The sequence below is a fragment of the Paramisgurnus dabryanus genome, chromosome 16 (assembly GCF_030506205.2).
Source record: "Paramisgurnus dabryanus chromosome 16, PD_genome_1.1, whole genome shotgun sequence".
Classification (NCBI taxonomy): Eukaryota; Metazoa; Chordata; class Actinopteri; order Cypriniformes; family Cobitidae; genus Paramisgurnus; species Paramisgurnus dabryanus.
The window spans coordinates 12153318-12176630 of NC_133352.1; the positions used below are offsets into that span (position 1 = coordinate 12153318).

The 23313-nt window shown below is 35.9% G+C and overlaps 1 protein-coding gene and 1 long non-coding RNA gene across 3 annotated transcripts; one reads left to right on the forward strand and one right to left on the reverse strand.

Annotated features, from left to right (window-relative positions):
• The first annotated feature begins 573 nt into the window (after window positions 1-573).
• fmr1 (fragile X messenger ribonucleoprotein 1) lies at window positions 574-14795 on the forward strand. Its single transcript, XM_065268122.2, has 15 exons — window positions 574-858; window positions 1486-1538; window positions 2048-2141; window positions 2217-2288; window positions 2720-2868; window positions 2994-3087; window positions 3182-3298; window positions 6887-7057; window positions 7154-7232; window positions 7339-7451; window positions 7827-7913; window positions 8104-8305; window positions 9118-9300; window positions 9536-9591; window positions 12271-14795. Exons 1-15 carry the CDS (start codon window positions 808-810, stop codon window positions 12436-12438), a joined length of 1689 nt encoding a protein of 562 aa, XP_065124194.1. The 5' UTR covers window positions 574-807; the 3' UTR covers window positions 12439-14795.
• A 3569-nt stretch (window positions 14796-18364) lies between these two features.
• LOC141280883 (uncharacterized) lies at window positions 18365-22207 on the reverse strand. 2 transcript variants are annotated; one of them, XR_012335207.1, is made up of 4 exons: window positions 22149-22207; window positions 21208-21272; window positions 20713-20847; window positions 18365-18925 (listed from the first exon to the last, which is right to left on the reverse strand). It is a non-coding gene; the product is annotated as an uncharacterized lncRNA (long non-coding RNA). The 2 variants fall into 2 exon arrangements; XR_012335206.1 differs by having other exon boundaries at window positions 21208-21268; window positions 22145-22205.
• Between the last annotated feature and the right edge of the window lie 1106 nt (window positions 22208-23313).

Below are 23313 nucleotides of genomic sequence, written 5' to 3' on the forward strand. Positions count from 1 at the left end.
CAGTCTGTTTTTGGTTGCAATGTTTACTTTCGTTTCACATCTAAAAATTTCCCTAAATTTACATCTAAAATGTACATCTTACATAACAGAAGCGGCAGCCTACAAACAGATGGTCTTTTATTTAACTAGGGCAACTGAGAGTCTCTCTTTTTAACCTCTACTGCTAAAGTTGGCAAGTCTTATCAATATAACTCTGTAAATATAATAAAACAGCATGGTGTTCAACTGCATGCGAAGTTGCGCAGACCGATAAGGGAATGACATCACGTATCGCGAGAGTGATTCGGAAGCACAGCTCTCGCGGTAGTTTGATATCATACTCCGATCGGTCTGCGCAGCGTCGAACATAGCCCGAACTATCAGTACTAAATTGTGGCCGGAATTCACTATGTCCCATCTCTTTTACTGCCCTCATACTTTCCCATAACAAAAACAGTACATAAGGCATAGTATAAGTAATCAAAATGTGATGCAGCCCTACAGCATTTGAAGTCTGCGCGGTAACCAAGCAGAAGAACCGAAGCTGATACTATGTCACGTGACGGGGGCGTGTCCACGAGCGAAGGCAAGCAGGCCCGTGTCACGTGACGGGGGGAAATAGGGAGGCTCTTGTGTGTTTACATCAAGGCGCTCAACGGCAGCTGCTGCGGACCGTCTGCATATCAATGTTTCGTTTTCGTTTCACTGGAAACGAGTACGATCGTCGGTTTACGCGCTGCTAATCGGTCGCGGAATACCGCCGCGGTGTGTTAAAGAAAGCGCGCGTGCACTGCAGCTGTGATCCGTTTGTATTACATTGCTGGCGTCATGGACGAGCTCGCGGTGGAGGTGCGGGGAGCGAGCGGAGCTTTCTACAAGGTGCGGTTCTTTTATCGCGTTGTGCGGTTTTTTGTGTGCGCTTGACTGTCAGGCCGATTTCGAATATCGGGAAATATTCGAATACCGTGCAGTTGTTCGCGCTTGATTGTGCGGTAGGCCCGTTTGCTTTACAACGCCAGGCCTCGCGACGTGTGTTTGCTTGGTCAGCCGTTAATAAGCGTTTAGGATGGGGCGACATATTCTTCTATGGTGATTTTATAAATGCATACCAGTTTCTGTTTCGTAAATCCAGTTTATTCTGACGCAAGGGCTCGGTTCTACTGTATCTGTGTGTTTAATATTAATCAGTCCAATTAAGGGCGATAATTAATAATGTGATGTTTAGCAATAGTACAATGTCACTTTTGCATGACGTGAAGCCTGTCTGAAGGCATCAATGCCGAACCTTAAACCTACATGCAAATGAAACGTTATGTAATTCCTCTGAGTGCTTATGCCATTGGCAATCAAACATGTCCTAAATTGTGTGGTTAATAAAATGCACCTGTTTTTAAGCATTAATGACAGAATTGTTGGATATGATGGGGTGCTGTCTTTGTAGGTAGCTCAATTGGATTTAAAGCACCTGCCATCTAATATTTACTGATTTCTTGTTTTCTATTGCAGGCTTTTATTAAAGATGTTCATGAAAGTACAGTGACAGTGGCTTTTGAGAACAAGTGAGTTTCAACTTTATTACACACATACATTGTAATAAAAATAAATTATATATGCAATGGTTTGCCATTTAAAGGGAAAGTTCACCAAAAAATGAAAATTCATCATTGACTCACTCTCATGTTGTTATAAACCTGTATTAATGTCTTTGTTCTGATGAACAGGTAGGAAGATATTTTGAGGAATGTTTGTAACCAAACCCATTCCAGCCATAGTAGGAAAAAAGAATACTATAAAAGTGAATGAGGTTCACCAACAGTTTAGTTACAAACATTCCTCAAAATATGTTCCTTCGTGATCATCAGAACAAAGAAATGTATACTTGTTTGTAACAACATGAGAGTAAGTAAATGATGACAGAATTTTCATTTTTGGGTGAACTATCCCTTTAAGAACAATTTTGGAGATAACAACCATACAGTATGCTGTGCTTTTACTTGCGTAACATTATAGCTTATGTAAGGTTACGCAAAAACTCAAAAGAATGAGTTTATGAATTCTGCATTTGCAGTTGGCAACCAGAACGGCAGATTCCCTTCCAGGAAGTTCGGTTTCCACCTCCAACTGGATTTCAGAAAGAGATAAATGAGAGCGATGAAGTTGAGGTTGGTACCATCACCATCCATATGAAAAAATGATATTGGAGTCGTACATTAAAGTTGTATTTGTCTGTCGCACAGGTGTACTCTAGGGCCAATGATAAGGAGCCCTGTGGATGGTGGCTAGCCAAAGTTCGGATGGTTAAAGGGGAGGTGAGCAGTTTGACAAGCAAGCACTTGTGAAATTATAGCCTTTTAGTTACATTGACTGACAATTGGGATACAAATCGTATGCAGAAGATTATTAGTCAAAGCTCTTCATGTAGAAATATGTAACCCATTTTGGATTATTATATTTGAATACATATAGGGGCGGTTTCCCAGACAGGGCTTATACTAAAATGCATGTTTGAGCTGGCTCAATTTAAAAACATCTTGCACTGACTTATTTTAATGTATATCAAGTGCTATTGTTTTGTCTCAAAATGCACATCAATTAGGACATTAAAGTAGTTTTTACAAACGTACCTTAAATAACTAAGAGCTAGTCCTGGATTAATGTAAACCCTGTCCAGGAAACTGCCCCTTAAAGGTAAATAAAGTAACATTTTAACAATATTTCATTTTTTTTCTCTTACTTATAGTTCTACGTCATAGAATATGCGGCCTGTGATGCCACACTAAATGAAATAGTCACATTAGAGAGACTACGGCCAGTGAACCCCAACAAACTAACTTCAAAGAACACCTTTCTCAAAACCCGACTAGATGTTCCTGAAGACCTAAGACAAATGTAAGTTTTAATCACATTATGGTTTATGCTTTGTTTCACACGCCAAATTACAAAATCTGGATTGCATCTTTGCAATGTATTTTTAACGTATGTACAGTAGCAGGACCATTGTGTGTGTTTGATAGGTGTGCGAAAGACTCGGCTCACAAAGACTTCAAAAAAGCGATCGGGGCATTTAACGTCACATACGACTCGGACGAAAAGCAGCTGATTATTTTGGTAAGTTGCAATGTTTGTGATCTCTCAGAAAGAACACTAAATGGTTGACATGTCAGTTTTGTTAGTTTTATTAATTTGATTGTTTTTTTTTCAGTCTGTTAATGAGGTCACAGCGAAGCGAATCGCAATGTTAAGCGACATGCACTTCAGGAGTTTGCGCACAAAGCTGACGTTGATGCAGAGAAACGAGGAAGCGACCAGACAGCTGGAGGTACGGCACGGCCGATTCGCACAATTTACAGCTAGTCGGCAAAGCTCCTAATAGTTCTCAATGCTGGCAAGACAGTAATCCTTTTAACTTACGGATTGTGATATTAAATGGCTACAATGGCATTGAATCAAGCAAGTCATATAGCTTTACTGGTCTCTTACTGTTGGATTGTCAGACAGCACATTTCTGGACATAAATACAAGGTTTGTTTTTAGATGCCGTCTATATTTAACAGGTGCAAAGGGTATTAACTTGCATACATATGGACAGCTGTGATGGCCCCATACCCTTATCTAGGCAAAATCTGATACTCTGTTGATATGCAGGTCTATAATTACAGATGCATATGCATCGTATGGATATTGTCTTAGTTTTTCAAAATAGGTTTCAGTTAGGGATCTTAATTTATGCAATTTTCAATATCCCATCAAATAATTGTTACCTGTACTCGTGCAATAAGCCTTTACTGCAGTGGCATATATAACCAATGAAATGAAAATGTGCTTAAAAACACCAGCTTCTTCATGCAAATTATTATTTTTGTCTAAATAATATGCTTAGTGGGATTGTAAAATGTTTAAATGTAGTTTTAATAAAATCATCAATTTAAATTTGTCTCTTAGGTCACGTTCCTCCTGATCCCATTTTTTTAAACCCTAGTTAGTGTGTAATGTTGCTATAATAGCATAAATAATACCTGTAAAAAGCTAAAGCTCAAAGTTCACTGCCAGGTGATATGTTTTTTTTTTTACAGAATTCGCCTTTCAAAGCCTACAGCAGGGTTTCCCGCAGAAAATTTGTTAGTCAAGGTGGTACGGTTGGGTGGGTGGGGCCAAGGGCGTGGCAACCAAAGGGGCGGGGTCCGTATGCGTCATGATAAATTAAAATATTTTAATAAAATAAATTAAGAAAATATTTATTTTTAAAACACTCAAATAAAACTTAATTTTGAAGAAACTATGACAAAAAATGAACACATACTAGATTAATGAATTTAAATGTTTTTAACAGATACCTCTAATGGGAATAGCTGTGTTATGAAGTGAAACTAAAGGGTTAATAAACACCAACTAAAGCAGATGTTGTAGATCGTCTGGCGAACGATGATAGATAGCGCAAAAATTGTAAAAACTGATTATTTCCCACTATTAATTACATTATCTTGAAGGAGTGTAACTGTAGCATGTAAATAATGAACATGAATAAGGTGAGCAAGAGCGCTCAACAATTATATTGAATCAACATGCACGTAAAACCTTAGCAGGTTGCTCAAACAACAAAATCACCAGCTAACTTATTTAAAATTAGAAGAACTATAGACTAATACAATAACAGGCTTGAATAAACCCAAAACATAAGTCCACTTACAGTTCTCACGGACACGTGTGTTATCAACTGTCTTTCTTCCAGACATGACGGAGCACGTCTTATCTCATTTCGGTCGTGTGGTGCGCGTGCACGCTCGCGGTGTGAAGCATGTCCGCGCTATTCTCAGAGATGTTTTATCAACTGGCTAGTTATCCTCCAGACAGTGACGGTCCGGACCACGTCTTTTTCATTTCGGCCGTGTGGCGCGCGTCCCGGCATGCAGTGTGATGTGCGTATGCGCTATTCTCCGAGATGAACTTTACGGCCTTTTGTGCAGCGAATTTTTTTTTTTGGACAAGTTAGTTAAGGCAGTAGGGTTTCCAAGCTTAGGCGGGCCGCCTTAACTGAAATATGCTGCGGGAAACCCTGCCTACAGCGAACGGCTGGTTTGGACTACAGCCCTTTACTTCCTGCTTTAATGACGTCAGTAGAACAGTTTTTTTGACTAAACTCCGACCACAGGAATACGTCAGTCACCAGCTAAGCTAACGGCAAGCTAAGCTGCTATCGAATCACAACACACTAAACAAGCTACACAATCAGAACTCCTTACGTATTTCGGTCACACTTTATTTTACGGTATCACTGTTACAGTGTAATTATACGTTTAAGTACTAAGTAATAATCATTAATAACATGTACTTACTATAGGGTTGGGGTTAGGGTTAGGATTAGGGTTTGGTTTAGGGTTAGTGGCATGTAATTATGCATAATTAACTGTTATTACTATAATAATTACATGTAACATGTGTAACAAAGACACCGTAAAATAAAGTGTTACCCGTATTTCTGTAGGAGGGACTTTTTATAACAAGACATCAGCCCTTTTTTAGGACAGTGAAAACAGCACTATACAGATATTTTTTTTTACACGTGAAACATGAACACGTTATATTGCGCACTGTAAACACAATCAAAGCTTAAAATAAAACACCACACACGTGCATGATCTTGCTTATTCGACAATCGTTAAGTTTTATCTATTTAATTCTTCTTGACAATTAATCGAAGACATCCCTAGTTTCAGTCCAAGTGAAGAGTTTTGTTCCAAAACGATACAATTTGATTATGTGATGCGCGTACGCGCTTATTCTCCTAGATGCACTTGACGGCTTTTTGTGCAGCGATATTTTTTTGCTTTTTGTACAGCTATATATATATGAAACTGACGTTCTCCCCAAACTGAAATTAAACACAGCGTTTCGAGTTTTCCTCATCTGTGTCATGTTTTTGCACATCTGATGTGAGGAAGCAAGGTAATGTGCACGTGACAATGAGAGGTGATGCGCTAGGCAATCGTGTTACCCCCTCCCACTTCTGAATATTTTAAAGGGATTTCTAATCCCGTCTGAATTGACCATCAATATTACAGACGTCCTGTGGTAAAATTACATTACTCCATCTACCCCCGTAAAACTAATCTAGCCCAAATAGGGTTAAGGTTTTTGCTAAAGGTTATCATACCGCCAGAATCTTATACCGGCCTATGCCTAGATGTAAGAGAGAAAGAGAGAGACTAATGAAATTGACTGGACTTGCTAGTAATAAAGATCTGTCCAGTTATATGGATATTGCATGGATATGGTTAAGGGCCTCTCCAGGTACCATTGAGACCTGCAGTTGTCTGATTATTTTACGTGATATTTGTGTTTTTCAGTGCCCTGAATTTAAGAAGTTAATTGAGCTTTTTTTAAATTATTAACACAAGTTACATTAAAGGTGCCGTAGAATGTAAAACTTTATTTACCTAGTCATTGATCTGTACGTGGTTATGACATATTGTGAGCCTCAAACACGATTGTTTCCTCCTTATGTAAACCCTGTGCATGCAAACAGGACAATCTCAACATAACACAAACTGAGATGTATGCCTGAAACATTAAATTACACATTAAATTAATTACAATGTTGTTACAATGCTAAAAACAAAGTTGTAACTGCTGAGTTAGCATTATATGCTAGTTAATGCTATATGCTGGCGTTAAGGCTAAAGTTCTACTTTTGACGTTACAGTTATGTTTTGTAGGTCCATACTGAAAAGTGGAATATGTTCTGATCTATTAGCATTTTAAAGTGTTTTAGTATTTTATAGCCCTTCAATGAAACCTAATATATGTGTGGACATGAATGACCCTGAGGCTTCTGAACACTGAATTTAAATATTAAAAGTAAACAAACTAAATTGAAATGCTTGCATTCACCATCTTTTTTTGGCTCCAGAGTTCTCGACAACTGGCTTCGAGGTTTCATGAGCAGTTTGTGGTTCGTGATGATCTCATGGGACTGGCCATAGGCACCCATGGGGCGAATATCCAACAAGCCAGGAAGATTCCAGGGGTCACCACCATTGATCTAGATGAAGAAACGTGCACGTTTCACATCTATGGAGAGGTAATGGAATAAATGTCTTTTTCTGTAATTTCTGCTTAAAGTGATTTCATCCTTAAACTCAGCGTTCATTTGTAATTGGTTTTCTGTGAATTCCAGGACCAGGAGGCTGTGCGGAAGGCCAGAAGCTACCTTGAATTTTCCGAAGATATTATCAAAGTTCCCAAAAATTTAGTCGGTAAGGACAAAAAATTAAACCATGTTCTCCTTCACGGTCTACACCTGTTTTCCTGCTCCATGGTGTTTGATATGAATCAGTTTATTATTGCGTTCCTGGCCTTCAGGCAAAGTCATTGGCAAGAGTGGGAAGCTGATTCAAGAGGTTGTGGATAAATCGGGAGTTGTTCGTGTTCGAGTGGAACCAGAAAATGACAAAAAGCCTTCTCCAGTAGAGGAGGTCAGTGTTTGTGTGTTTGTAGCTGAACTCACTTATATTTATGTGGAGCAAAAGTAATAACACTGGGAAAATGCAATCATTGCAATTGTGTGGACTGTGAAGTCTATTAATAGTACAGGATTAATTCTTTAGTATATTCAGATCATACAGATCAGTTAGGAAGCACTAACTGGGTAAATTTAACACAGAAGTTGGATTTGCTCCTTTTTGACCCAATGCTAGTTTGTAAACAGTGTAGTCTTTACTTGGAGTTAATTATTCTCTATTGTCTATTTACTGTGCTGTACTGCCTATTTGTGACCCCTTTGTAAAGCATTATTTATACAGTATGCAATTAAATAATCCAATTTCTTCTTTCTACTTTTGCACCTACAGGGAATGGTGCCATTTGTGTTTGTGGGTACGAAAGAAAGCATCTCAAATGCTCATATTCTGCTGGACTACCATCTGAATTATCTGAAAGTAAGAATTAGTATTTATCCTTTCTGGATTGCAGATTGTCCTCGCAGCGACAGCGTACATCTGTGCATGTGAAATTTTACATTTAAATGTTGTTTTGGGAAATAGATGATGGCTCATATCATCTCATAAGCCCAAGATGAATTTATTTGTGTTGGTTTCACATGAATATTTGTTTGATGGGTTTGTTCAGGAGGTAGATCAGCTCCGAATGGAGAGACTGCAGATTGATGAGCAGCTCAGACAAATCGGTGGAGGCCCCAGGGCTCCTACAGGAAGACCTGAGAAAGAAAAACCCTTCGTGGCTGATAATGGAATGGGACCCTCGCGAGGTGGTAGCGTGAAGCCGTTTGGTCGGGGAGGAAGAGGGAGGCGGGGCCCAACACTGGCCTCAGGTATGACAGATCCAAAAAGTGCATCATACTCTCATAATACTTAGTACATACTTTCAGAGATACTTTTTTCTATACACAGCTGTTGTACAATGTTTATCATTTCATAAATGAAGGTTTTCTGAATAAATTTGTCATAAATTGTGATCTGAAGTCAAGGTTATTGACCAACATAATGTCTGAAAAAAGTTAAACAAAAAATCTGATCTTTCATGTCTTTATCAAACACACTCATTAAACATTCAAAATGGCACAAAATTTTTTGTCATTTTAACCTGTTCATTAAAACCGCTTTTGGTCTTCGTTGCTATACTAAGCTTGCAGGCTTTCCTAGAGAGGGTCTTTGCTTTCAGAAAGCTAACTTTATTTTTTATTTTATGTATCGAACCCTATCAGATCCACTATGGATGCCTTTTCGTTGCCAGCCTTGTCTCGTATGATGTTAAAAGCCCAGGTGTGTGCTTTGCATCGAGCATCTTTGTGATCATGGCTAGTTTAACTTATACGTGATCGCTTAATTTTTTTCTCCTGCTTTGTGTATTGCGCAGCACACACGTGCATGACGTTGCTTATTTGACCATTGTTAAGTTTTATCGATTTAATTATTATCGACAATTAATTGAATCTTGTTTTTTGATTGAGGATTCCAATAAATATCAGTGAAACTGTAGTTGGTTTGTTTTAATTCAAGCCTTCATAGTTAAAAAAAAACATTTCATGGTATTCAGAAAACATTGAAATTCCAAAAGGTTCAAATACTTTTTCTTGCCACTGTGATATATCTATATCATATCTGCTTTTTGTATTTGTCCCAGGCACCAACTCTGAAGCCTCTAATGCGTCCGAGACTGAGTCTGACCACAGAGAAGAACTTAGCGACTGGTCCTTGGCCCCTACAGATGAGGAGTCCATGGGTTATCCCAAAAGGGCCCCAGATGGACGTAAAAGGGGGGGAGGACCCCGGGGTCGTGGAGGGAGAGGAAGAGGTGGATACAAAAGTCAGTGATGCAATCTGTAAAGTTATTCCCTCTCTCAAAGCCCTTAATATTCTTTGAATAATTGTGATCCTGCCTGCAAACCCAGCTAAAATCATCTTTATTCTCCTAATGTCATAATTAGATTAAATGGAAATCCAGATTAAAGTCTCATATAGAAGTATTTTGTTTAAAAATCTCTAGTTTTATTAAATTTGTCAATTTGTTGTATAGTCATTTATTCCTATATTTTGTGCAGCTGAAGACATGCACTGGAATGAGTCCCGCTCTCGCAGTTCGAGAGACACATTGCAGGTAATGTATCATTGAGTGTCTGACATGAGTAAACTGAAAATGTGCTTATAGATGAGTGTTTCAGCATTTGAATGTGTGAGTGAAACTCATCTAGCCGCGCATGTCTTTCACCACCGGTGACATCACCATTTGTTCTCAAATCACAAATATGTGACTGCCCTGTGGGCATCAGCTTTGCCCGTCACAAATATGTGACCATACAGCTCAAGCAGTTATTATTTTACCATTCAGTGTCACACAAGAAAAACTTCATAAGGTTAATCAGTTCAGAAATAACTATTCCTTACTTTTAGGAATAGTAAAGGAATAAGGAAAATTCACTGCATGTATTTCAGTCTGTGCTACCCATACCACAGAAATTGTTGTTTTGTGGTACTAAGTCATTACATTTGCCACCCTGTGTGTTATATCGTGTGTTGATGGTGGTTAACCCATGTATTGAATATAATTAATGAATACATTTTTGCTAATAAAAGCCTCCAATAAAAGCATCTGCCCTAAAGCTCTTTGTTTTAAGATGTGTGTTAGGTTAGAATTTATGGAGGACCACAAGAGTCATGCAAAATTTAATAAAGAACTTCAATATTTAATAAGTACCTGGATAATAAAAATGTCAATTAATAGATTTGTTTAAAAATTCATTAATTAATCTATAAATAAATAGACAAAGTTACAAAAAAAATGTAACATTTATTAGGCAATAAAAAGTGAGATTATAAAAATAACATACAAAATGAAATATTAATCCTTTAATAAATAGTTCAAAGTAATATAACAATTTACAAACACAACATAAAACACTCAATAAGTTCATCGTTTAAATATGAACTGCATTTATAAATTCTTAATTAAATAATGGAATTTCAAAATGTATTTCAAAAAGCGATTTAAAAATAGAAATAAAGAACTGGATTTATATATTGAACTACAAATACAGGTTTAAATTAGGCATTTAAAAGAGCATTTCCGTTTAACATTTCTGTTTTCATTTTCCCGATGGTTCTCCTTATTCTTTTCGCTATTCGATTTGCTTTTCATTTTAGCCTCTCTATTTAGCTTTTCCGTGACTCTTTGAGTCCTTGCAAATGGTCAAATGAGAAATGCAAATTAGCTATGGCCAGGTGGATGTAACAAGCTCGCTGATTGGCTCTGATTGTACATCTTGCGCAGATTTATAGATCTCGGATGAGGACCCAAAGAGTCACGGAAAAGCTAAATAGAGAGGCTAAAACGAAAAGCTAATCGAATAGCGAAAAGAATAAGGGAACCATCGTGAAAATGAAAACAGAAATGTTAAACCGAAATGCCCTTTAAAATTCCTAATTTAAACCTGTATTTGTAGTTCAATTTATAAATCCAGTTATTTATTTCTCTTTTTAAATTGCTTTTTGAAATACATTTTGAAATTCCATTATTTAATTAAGAATTCATAAATGCAATTTAAAATGATGAACTTAAGTGTTTTATGTTGTTTTTGTAAATTGTTATATTACTTTCAACTATTTATTAATGGATTAATATTTCATTTCTACATTATTTTTATAATCTCACTTTTTATTGCCTAATTCAATGTTGCATCATGATTTTTTTTGTACCTTTTGTCTATTTATTCATAGATTAATTAATTAATTTTTAAACAAATCTATTCATTGCTATTTTTATTGTCCATGTATTTATTAAATATTAACTCTTTCCCCGCCATTGACGAGATATCTCGTCAATCTGCAATACCGCTATTATTCCGCAACTTATAAAAATCGGAAGTATTGCCCTAGGGCAAACAGCTGTATGTCCGTGTATGTTTTAAAGATCGCTCTGCATCTGATCTCTATCAAAAGTCCTTCACAAAAATGGAATTATCTCAGTTTTTTGCTCAAAATTTGGTGTTTTTGATGAAACAGGTGATAAAAACAGAACACATGAAGGTAGGATGAAACTGATTTTTTGTTTGAAAGCAGAGGGTCTGTTCTTTTATTTCATATATTTTATGTTTATATATTTAAAAAGGAGCATTTTCTGGAAGGCATTAAACATTTGTGAAAATCATGAAAAATGCTGGCGGTGAAAGAGTTAAAGTTCTTTATTACATTTTGCATGACTCTTGTGGTCCTCCATAAGAATTGGGGCTGTAACGATTAATCGTGCAAATGTGCGTTTTCTCAATGAATGAATTCGAATGCACATCCCAAAGTCAGCGGGTGCTCTTGTGCAGAAACTCCCTTTGTGCCATAGAAGTAGCAGCATTACAAATGCTATTCCAGGAAATGTCTTAAGGAATATTTATATCGCTGATCTTCAAATTGTTTAAGGTATTTTCATGATAATAAAGAATATTTTGAATGATTTTGTTTAACGAGTGTTTCTTTTTTAAATGTACGTTATAAACGACTCCGACTCATAATGATTTTAGATTGATAAGGACTTCCTACTGACCAAATGCCGTAGTACACGCTCAAGCACAGAATCGATTCTGAATCGATTTCAATGGCATTTTTAATGGGACACGCGATTAGTCATTGCAGCCCTTGTTAGAATTGCTTAATGGTAGGAAAATACCTTATTGTTACTGATGTCCAGTGCAGATAAGATATTTTGAGGCATTATCATTTTGAGTATTGGTACTAAGCAAAATAAATCATTTTAATTTACAAAAAATCCAGTCATGCTTTTGTTCTTCAGATCCGCATTGACAGCAATAACGAGAGGAGTGTCCACACCAGCCGAGGATCTCAAAGTCAAGCAGGAGACAGTGGAGGAAACCGACAAAGACCCGTGAAAGAGCGAGGAATGAAAAAAGAGAAGCAGGACGGCCCAGACAGCCAAGCTGTCGTGAATGGCATTTCGTAAAAAACGTGCCCCCCTAATCTCACTCAGCTCCACCAATCCAGATGCTTCTTCATTAGAGACACATTAGGCCAAAGAGAACCAGGTCAGTAGGGCTGTCGAGAGGCATGACAATAAAGCACACTTTGTAATTGTTAATGGTGGTATAAGACACGGTCTCTTGGTGTACGGTGTGTTGAATTTCGTAGTCTTCATCGATTAGAGAGACCGGTCTCTAAATCAGAACTGAAGCTACTTGTTTTCTAATTGACTTTCTAAATAACTACCTATGAAACTAACAGAAACTGTGGACAAAAAATGCATCTCAAAAAATGAAAAAGTATATTTTCCAGCAATTGGTTTTTAAAGTTTTCGTTTTCCGCAATGTCCGAAAAAAGAAACATGAACTCAATCTCGTGGGGCCCAAGTTTATGCCACATCTCATGGCATATACATTGTTTTTACACGCTTTGGTGTCCATGGTAACTCGAGCCCATTCTGATGTGAGGTCTCGGCCACATCATTAGCAAAAAAACGAAATAAAAATGGCAAAAAGTATAAAAATCTGTAAAAAAAAAAAAGGTTGCTCTGTCTGATCTGTGCCTTTAACTAGAGTGGATAGTATCATAATTTGGATGTTAAAATCAGGGAAGAAAACAAGAACAACACCTGTTGAAACAACATTTGTTGCAATCTTAGCAGAAAACAAGAGGTGTTTTTTCTCTCTGTGCTGCATGTATTTCACAAACGTTTTGTATGTCTGAAAAGCAGGATTCCATCGAATCAGTCGATTTATATTTTCTCACGAATGAATTGTGAGTAGTAATTGTATTAACCAAACTAAACTAGTACTCATGCATAAGAGGTAAATATTTGGATGTCAAAAAATTGTAACCAACCACCCAGAGGTGAATATCGATTTGTAATGCAGCAATGTATTCAATCACCAAATTTAGCATATCTTTATATTTCTAGAGCAGTTATTCATTTGTTAGAAGTTTTCTTTTTTTTTACCTCCCATCTTCATAATAAAGACATGATGTGATTTAGCTTCTTAACAGTTTCTCACAAACAGGGTGGAAATGCTATTTCTTTCTCGCTCCATGCTGGCCACCGTAAACTGCCATCTCTCCTGCTGTATTGTTCAGCATCAGGTGTGAAGCACTTATATCAGATATCCGTAACTTTGTCTTTGTCCTAAAAATGGGTCATCATAGACTGAAAATGTTGCATACTGTATATTATGTCATCCAGTCAGAGATTGTTGCTGTTCTTTTTAGATTGAACTTTAAATGTGCACTTATCATGTTTGTGTTCCTCTGCAAGTACTTTATAATCTATGAACCTATAATAAACTAGAATGTGATAAGACTTCCACAGCAGGTGAAACACGTGTATGCTGTCTACATAACTAAACTGAAGTTTAGGAATCTTTGCTAATTTTGAGTCTACTGTACTTTTGCAGCTGAATTCGCTTCGAGAAGGATGAGACGGGAAATCCAATGTTAACTTTGATATGAATACCGTTTGTCTTATCTAAGTAGTGCTTGTGCATTAAACTTTAGTTTACATTTTGGAAAGACGAACCCACCATCCTTTTGAAATCTACTGTGATGTTTGCCATGGTAGTTTTTCCTGCTTTTATTTGACTGTACAGCGAGAAGGCGTCGGTTGTATCCTCTTTTACTCTCTTTTCTGCTCTTGCTAGTCACCTGGCAGATAGCCAGCTCTACCTGCTAAGCTTATCTCAACCAGTTTCAAAGTGATTTGCCTGAATCCGTGTCCTGTAAAAACTGTTGGAATTGAGATGAAACGCAAAACAAGACTTAACAAACATAAACGCAAGACTTGTAGAGGATTCGCTCTACGGGTCGGTGTTCACGAACCACTTTTTTCCGACACCTTGTGTGGCTCTTAAATTTAGCCTTCATGTCAAAATTAGGTGTTAAATGGTTTACGCTCCAGTATTTTTACAACCTGCGCATCTACGGCAGGCAGTAAACTGGCAAGATGGCGCAATTCACTGCAGTCTGTTCAAAAACAATGTTCAGAATCTTTGAAGTGTTGCCAAACAGACTGTTTTCTAGGTATTTATTTCTTTTTTGGAATGTATATGAAAATGACAAATTGTAAAACCATCTCTTGCACACGTCATAGGCTATTGCGATTTGAATAAGAGCTGAAAAAAAACAACGAACATGAAATACTGTAGATACTCAACCGAGGTAGACTGACCTTGTATGTTACTGCACTTTGGGTAATAATTTCTTTGTACATAATAGCAGAACAGACTGGGTTTTATGTTGACATTGTTTGGTTATAGTGCAATATATTTTGTATGCAAGCAGTTTCAATAAATAAAGGTTGATCTTCCTCTGCAATCTGAAGTGTTTTTATTCCTCGAAGGCAAGTATACATTTTACATTCCATATGTGGTGATAAATCTACCGATCGTTAAAGTCGACGACAGATTTAATTTGTTCTCCGAAGTACATTAACGTCAGCAAATTCCTCTTAACGTTAAATTTTTACTGTTGCTTGTTAGAATATAAAGAAAAGTCGGGAAAACACATCAGTCTTTTAATGAAAAGAGCATCATTGAGCAATAATCCTGTCATTTGCAGCTGTTGCTCATTTCACCACTTGGGGGAGCTCTTCAGCTGTCCAGAATTAAAAGTAATGAATGTTGAATGGCAGTAAGTCAGTGTTCATAATAGAGTGAATTCAGGCACATTCGGACACTTTTTGATATTTGAGCAGTGTTCCTGAATTAATTGTGTATGTAGCTTAGATATTAACTGTTTGTTTTTTCTATAGCTGTGTAGTTGCATTCATGTTTAGGCAAATTAAGCGTTTTAGGTGTTTGAAATGCTCTCAAAACCTCAAGCATCTTCAGTTTAACATGCATTGCATTTGCATTATTATACATAAAACTGTGTTGTGCATGTCACATTTAAAGAATATTCACAAAGTTTTTGTGCATATAAATTAAACACAGCACTGAAAGCTGTAATAAGTTGACTGAATTCAGTTAAAAGTTCAATTAACATGGTGGGCATTGACTGAACTTAAAATGTCAAGTTGACCAAACTTGGAGTTTGTATAATGTACTTGAACAAATAAGTTCACTTGTTGTTCACATGAGGTAAGAGTGTCATTTAACTTGTGTTCATGTTGTCTATTGAAGGATATTCTAACAAAGTGCATGAATGAATAAAAAATGAATTCTGCAAAATCACAGCAAAGTACATTGTTCACATTTATCATCATTATAGCGAAGAGAACTACGAGTTGAATGTGCTGCATGCATACTAAAGCAAACACTGATCACTGAACGGTGACTTCACAGAAAACTATAACAAAACAACATCAATAATATTAACTATAACTACAAAGATCTTAAAACTCTTGACATTTTATCAACTGTTTATCTGTCACATCAGCTCTTAATCTTTGACCGAACTTGATCCAAAATTATCCGGCGCAAGGGCTTTTTTCAGAGCATTATGTACATTATGATACATTTAAGTTAATTGCACTTGAATTTATTATTTTTTTGTTTTTGCATTTTTTTAAGTTAATAAGTTAAATGAACTAAGATTGAGTTATGGATCCATAGAAGGTGCCATAACATAAAAACTGTATTGCAAGGCCTAGATGAATAATAAGCGCTTTGAGCATGGTAATGACATATCGTGAGCCTCAAACCTGTTTGTTTTCTTATTTTTATGTAAACCTTATGCATGCAAAAGACAGCTGGGAAACAGACCAATCTCAACATAACACAAACTGTGACGTCACAGTCGAGATGTACGCCCCAACATTAAATTACACATTAAATTAATAACAAAGTTGTGACTGCTGAGTTAACGTTATATGCTAATTAATGCTGTATACTAGCGTTTAGGTTGAAGTTCAGCTATTGACGTAAAGTTGTTTTGCAGGTCCATAATGAAAAAAACACAAATGGCCGTTAACAATATCCAAACAATTAATTATTCCTCAAAATCTGTATTTTCATTTGATCTGATATTTTTTTCTAACATTTTCAAATTAAATGATATTAAGGGAAATTAGATTACACATTTTGGAAAAACTTAATGGTGCTTATAAAGTAACTTCGACTTTCTTTAAAATCTTTTTTTTTTTAAGTATGATCAATAGTAGTGAAGATGCTTGTCTTGACACTGTAAAAAGACAGCATGAAGTTAAAACAATTTGGTCAATTGAAACTACTATTAAGTTTTCATGTAAAAAGTTGGCATAACTTAAATTAAGTTAAACAATTTCAACTTGTTTTTATAAGTTAACGCACAAATATATGTTGATTTCACAAAAATGCTGCATGTTTTTACAGTGTACATTTTAAATTAACTATATATAAAAATTAGGGCCGGGACTTTAACGCGTTAATTAAGATGAATTAATTACACAAAAGATAACGCGTCAAACATTTTTAAAGCATTTTAATCGCACTTGTTTTTGCACCGCGGAACATTTCTCATTGGATGAGTTTCGGCGGACCGATTATACTGAAGCACCAACTAGCGTTCATGACTTCGGACAACAACAAACCACAGTGAACATGAACGAAGAAGCTGATGAGATCCCTTTGGTTGGGCCCGTGGATGGGACATTTTTTTATAAAAAACGAACGGATGGAAGCGTCGATAAGAGCATGGTTGTGTGTAAGCTATGCAACAAGGAATTCACATATCACAGCAGCACATCGAGCCTCAAGTATCATCTCAATGCAAAACATATAGCAGCTAGCGTGGACATTAGCCTGACTCAGAGTACAACAACTTGGTTGAACAAAAATAAACAATATTTTGTTGCTTAAGCTTATTTATTCAGTCATTATTCATGGTATACTACACTGTAAAAAAAAAAACGTTTTTTTACAGGTAATATTCTGTATATTTTTACAGAATTTTCCAATTTTTTCATTAAACAGTAAAATGCTTTTGTTTTACAGATATTTTCTGTTATTTAAAGATTTACCATTAAAATGACAGTATTTCCTTGTAATTAACAATCACATCAAAATTATGTTTTTTAAAGGCAATTCATACTATTTTTACAGATCAAAAATGTATTTTCACAGACATTTGCCGTTAATTTTCACAAACATTTGCCGTTAATTTTCACAGACATTTGCCGTTAATTTTCAGACATTTGCCGTTAATTTCCACAGAAATTTGCCGTTAATTTCCACAGACATTTGCCGTTAATTTTTACAGACATTTGCCGTTAATATACTAGTCAACATTTCAAGTGGATCAAAAAAGTTTATCAAAGTTGTCCTAAGACAAGAATGGGTATTAGGGATTGGTTTTTTGTAAACTTTTATTAAAGGTTTTGATCCACTTCGAATGTTGACTAGTGTATTTAGACATTTGCCGTTAATTTCCACAGACATTTGCCGTTAATTTTCACAGAAATTTGCCGTTAATTTCCAGACATTTGCCGTTAATTTCCACAGACATTTGCCGTTAATTTCCACAGACATTTGCCGTTAATTTTCAGACATTTGCCGTTAATTTTCAGACATTTGCCGTTAATTTCCACAGAAATTTGCCGTTCATTTTTACAGATTAAAAAATTATTTTTACAGAAAATTTCTGTAAATGTTTTATTGATTATTTTTCTGTAGAAATGTAAGTAAAATTACATAAATCAGTAAATTTATAGTGTTTAAAATGTATCCCTCTTCAGCATTGAAACTTTTAGGGTTTTGCTCTTGCTGCAAAGTAAGACCACATCCACTGTTAACTCACATTCCACCTCAATCTCTAACTGGTGAACATTGTTCAGCAATACTACAACATGACTTCATCAAATCCACTTCTTTGGTTTTGTGCTGCTTGTAGCTATACAACTTGACTAAGAAATGTTTTTGGAGCTGCAACTTGTGTCATGGTAGCCTACACTGTAAAAAAATTACTGTAATTTTTTTTTAACTGCTGTGATAAATCATTTAATGTAATGTAAACTAAAACACTTAAAATAACAGAAAATCACAGATGTAGCCAAATGCATTTATTGTTCAATAGTCCAAAACTTTCCAATGCATTAAGATAATAAGTATTAGTTTCCAAAACTCTCCAATACAATGCAGATCACAAAATAAGGCTTTAGCCTTGGAAATACAACAACGAATACCACTAAGCACTGCAGCATTTAATTAACCACAAAGGAACACATTACTACATAGTGACCAAACTTCAGTCATAAATTTACAGTTTAAACAAACACACAAGAAATAGTTTTAACTGTGCCTACCTTTAAATTGCTTATCTATGAAGATAAACTTTTAAATTAAACACAAACTTGAAAATCTTGTCAGAGTCTCTTCTTCAATTCCATTGGAATTAACTGGCAAGCCATTCAAAGTCCATTAGTTTTCGTAGCAGTGTTCATACATTTGGGTTCATTCCATGCCTTTATTTGTCTCACATTCCAGCAGCAAATTTTTTATCCAGTTTCAGGACTGATGCCCACAACTTCTCTGTTAAAAAAAAACAACAACCAGAAGATCTTATTATAAAAAATCAGCATATACTAAAACAATAAAATAAAAATTGGTGAACTTGATGCACAGTACAAATGTATTTTACCATCCACGAACAAATGTCTTAAATTTGAATATATAAAATTCAGAATTTAAATTAATGTGTATTGATTTATACAAATAGAGACATGTATGTGAATAAAAATGCAAAAACTGAGATGTGCATTTGTGGTTCAGGTGACACGCCTGCATTTATCCCGTTCTGTTTATTTGGATTTTGAGACTCATTTCCCCATGTAAAGCATTATATGAGCCAAATATAAACAACTATCGATGAATAAACCAAACAAATGCATTTCATTTTTGTGTCCGTAAAATTCAATATTCAAATGAATGTGCATAGATTTGTACAAACAGAGACATTTGTGAATTTCAGTGATTATATTTTGTATCATTATATCACAATTTGTGCATGCAAAAATGCTGATGTGCATTTGTGAATCAGGTGATGCATGTAAATTCACATGTTTGGTTCATTCAAATTTTGCGACTTTTGTTGCGTGGTTTGTATTTAACCAAACAGGATGAATGCATGTACATCGCCTAATTCACAAATGCACATTGAAGTTTTTGCATACACAAATTGTAATAAACTAATAAAAAATATAATCACTGAAATTCACAAATATCACAATTTGTGCATGCAAAAACAAAACCACCAATGTGCATTTGTGAACCAGGCAATGCATGTGCATTCATCCTGTTTGATGCACATAATTAAATTCCAACACAAAATGAAACGCATTTGTTTGGTTCATTCATTGATAGTTGTTTGTATTTGGCTCATAAAATGCTTTAAACGGCAAAATGAAAATCTCAAAATCCAAATGAACAGAACGGGATAAATGTAGGCGTGTCACCTGATCCACAAATTCACATCTCCTTTTTTGCATGGGCAAATTATGATATATATAAATACAAAACAAAAAAATTAAACATTTTATTCACATACATGTCTCCATTTGTACAAATCAATACACATTCATTTAAATTCTGAATTTCATATATTCCAATCTTATGGCATTTGTTTGTGTATGGTAAAATACAGTTGTAACGTGCATCAAGTTCGCCGGGAAATGTCCATGTATTTGTTATTTTGACTAATTTCAACCCATAATGCAGTGGTGGTAGTGTCATAGTTATTAGTATCTGCTCTAGAGTTTGGTGTGAAACATGACAGGGATTTATAGATAAACAGTGCATAATCACTGTCTATGTGTCAACTCATGATAAAGCCAGTGACGGCCGGTGACTTCTTTTTCGAGGGCACATAATGCAAAGCTCGTCACAACATGTATTTAGCTCTTCATGTGTGTTGCTCGCCATTTCAAAATATGTGTTTAGCGCGTCATGTAAATGTATGTGCATCACGCAAGATGTCAAAATACAAGCCTGCTGCAGACACGTCTAAATGGTTTATGATAAAAGAGATGCTCGCGTTTGCCAGATACTGGCTTTATCTCATGTGTGATGTGTTAAGTGAGTGTCTTGGGAGTATTTTGTGAACGTGAGCGTCACTTATCATAAACCCTTTCGATGCGTGTTCAGCAGGCACTCATTTTGACAATACACATGATGCACATGGTTCACATGACGCAACAAACACATATTTTGAATTTGCTCCCCTGAAAAAAGAAGTCACTAACTAAAAAACCTAACCTAGAAGTCAAAAAAACTTGCAAGTATACAATAGATATTGGTTAAGAGTTTATGCTCTGAATTACCTCTGAATAAACTCAAGTGTGCATGCAGCTTGATTGTGATATGTGTCAGATATGCCCCAAATGCCTCTAAACATGGGCCCAGGACAACCTTCTCTTCAGATGACAACATCCATTTGCTTGAGGTCATCAATTCACCTATATAAAGTAAACTTGGATTAATAATGGTTGTGACAGTATGGTTCATGGCATGCACTGCAAAGAAGAGCTTAGTAATTCTGTCTTTTTTCCAGTCTAAATATATTCAAATTCTTAAATCAAGAAAGAAATTTTGTCTAGCTTCAATCTAAATTAAGTGAATAAAAAATAATTTAAAATTATCTTTTTTGGATTATTCGACTATACAAAGAGTAAATTTACTTATTTACTTAAGCTCTTTATTGCAGTGTAGGTACCTTGTGTAAACCAAAAAATACAGATAACACTAGAAAATAAAAAAAACATTAATGATTACAAAAGAAAGCAAAAAATAGTTTGTATTCATTGTATCCAAATTACCTTGGATGATCAGTGAGAGGTGAATCCGATAATCCTCATTCCATGTCAGCTGCAGTTGCTGCTCCCTAAAAAAAAAAAAAGTAACTATATTTCATACAAACAGGACATAAAAAAGAAATAGCATCAATTAGAAGGACTAAGTATTAATTATTTTTCTTATTTTCGAAGTGAATGGGGCTCATTAAAGATTGGGTTACAAACATTCCTCAAAATATCTTCCTCCGTGTTTGAGATGTCATGAATATGAAGTGAAATGCATTTAACATACTATCTTGTATTACATAAATGTATTTAAGTAAACTTGTACTCATCTTTCATACAAAGATGGGTTCAAATGTATTACAAGTGGTACCTAAATACATTTTTAAATTACATTTTAGCATATTTCATATGTACTAAGGAACAAAAAATGTAGGCTATATTAAGTACAAAATTAGTACATGAAAAAAGAGCACTTTGAGTAGATTATAGGATTGTACTTGTCTTTGATCAAAGTACGACTTCATGAGGCGAGGCGCTGCAAGAAACGACAAGTGGATGACATCAGAGTAACGCGAGAGCGATAGGAATTAGCCTCTTCCGCAACATGTCTCGCGGTACTCTGATGTCATCTTTGTCAGTTCATGCGGCGCTGCGTAAAGTTGAGTACACAAAAAAACTCGAAGCAGGATAATTTATCTCTTACTTCTCAGCCTGAGAAATACAAGGTGTGGCGTGTGAGCGTGTGAACTGACTGAAATGCGTGTGTCTAACGGTGAATGCGTGCGACTTGACTCGAGAGCCCTGTCTTCCAACATGTGCATCAAACTAACACGCGCATATTACATCAAATAATGTGCTACAGACTCGCCCAATAAATTCAGCAGAGAAACTAACGCTAATACTTAACTCTGATGAACAGTCTGGTGTTTGTAATGTGACAAATTAAAAATATTACTTACACAATGGAAGAATTATCAGATGCAACTTCTTCATTCCACTCCGACCGTAGACACCTGTCTGCGCAAACTCGCAATGCGCATGTGCACCGGGCGCAAATTTGCTGATGACGTCGTGACATCACACGTACTGCGCTACGCACACATGTTGTCTACATTTTTGACAAAGATATGTACATTATCAGAATCTACATGAATGTTTATAATTCATTTAATAGGCTGCATTTATTGCAGTTATTGTAAAGTGCCAAAGCTTTTATTTCCAAACTAGTGCCACAGCTGACTTTTTAAATAAATACATAAAATAAAATAATAAGTGTCATTACATGTTGTCCTGTACTGTAGCATTTACATATTAGCCTATTTCAAAAATACAGTATTGCAGACATAACTGTAAAATTTGCATTTAGCATGCTCCCACAATTCATTGCAAACTACAGTATAGGGAGAGAGAAAGAGAGAGAGAGAGAGAGAGAGAGAGAGAGAGAGAGAGAGAGAGAGAGAGAGAGAAAACAGGGCTTAAGACAAATTTTATACAGGATCCACAACAACCATTATTAAAAACTAAGCTTTTGTACACACTCACAGTCAGTCTCACACCCCATCTCCATTCAAAACAAAGCATCACTATCTGTGTATTTGTAATATGTAAACTAAATGGACACAGATTCTATTAAAGACTTAGACCTAGTCCACACGGACCGGAGTATTTTTATAACCGTGTTATTTTTTTATGTGGTTCGGCCGTTTGTCCACGCAAAAACGCAGTATCAGTGCACTGAAACCAAACATTTTTGAAAATCCCTGCCAAGGTGAGGATTTTAAGAAAACGCTGGTTGCAGTGTTGTCGTGCGACGTCAGAGTGTGCGCCGTTATCTGCTGTATTTGACGTCAGAGGTTATATTGTCGCCTGCTGGTGTGGCATGCTCTTGACAGTGCTTGATAGGGTGTTTTTGCTTTTTCATGTGGACAGAGATTTCTTTTAAACTGAGCATGTGTGGACAGGATTTGTTTGGAGGAAAAACTCAGGTTATAGAAATACCCATGTCCGTGTGGACTAGGCCTTATTTTCCTGCCTTTTGGTGGGATTTCAAAATGGCAAACTTAGGCCTTGTCCACACGGACACGGGTATTTTTATAACCGTGACCTTTTTTTTGCCGTTCATCC

Excerpts from the sequence above, each read along its gene's own strand:
- fmr1 (XM_065268122.2), top strand. The coding sequence starts at position 808 with ATGGACGAGCTCGCGGTGGAGGTGCGGGGAGCGAGCGGAGCTTTCTAC. Across the intron at positions 7,452-7,826 it reads AGCCTTCTCCAGTAGAGGAG|GGAATGGTGCCATTTGTGTT; the intron begins GTCAGTGTTTGT and ends TTGCACCTACAG. Across the intron at positions 9,301-9,535 it reads AGGAAGAGGTGGATACAAAA|CTGAAGACATGCACTGGAAT; the intron begins GTCAGTGATGCA and ends TATTTTGTGCAG.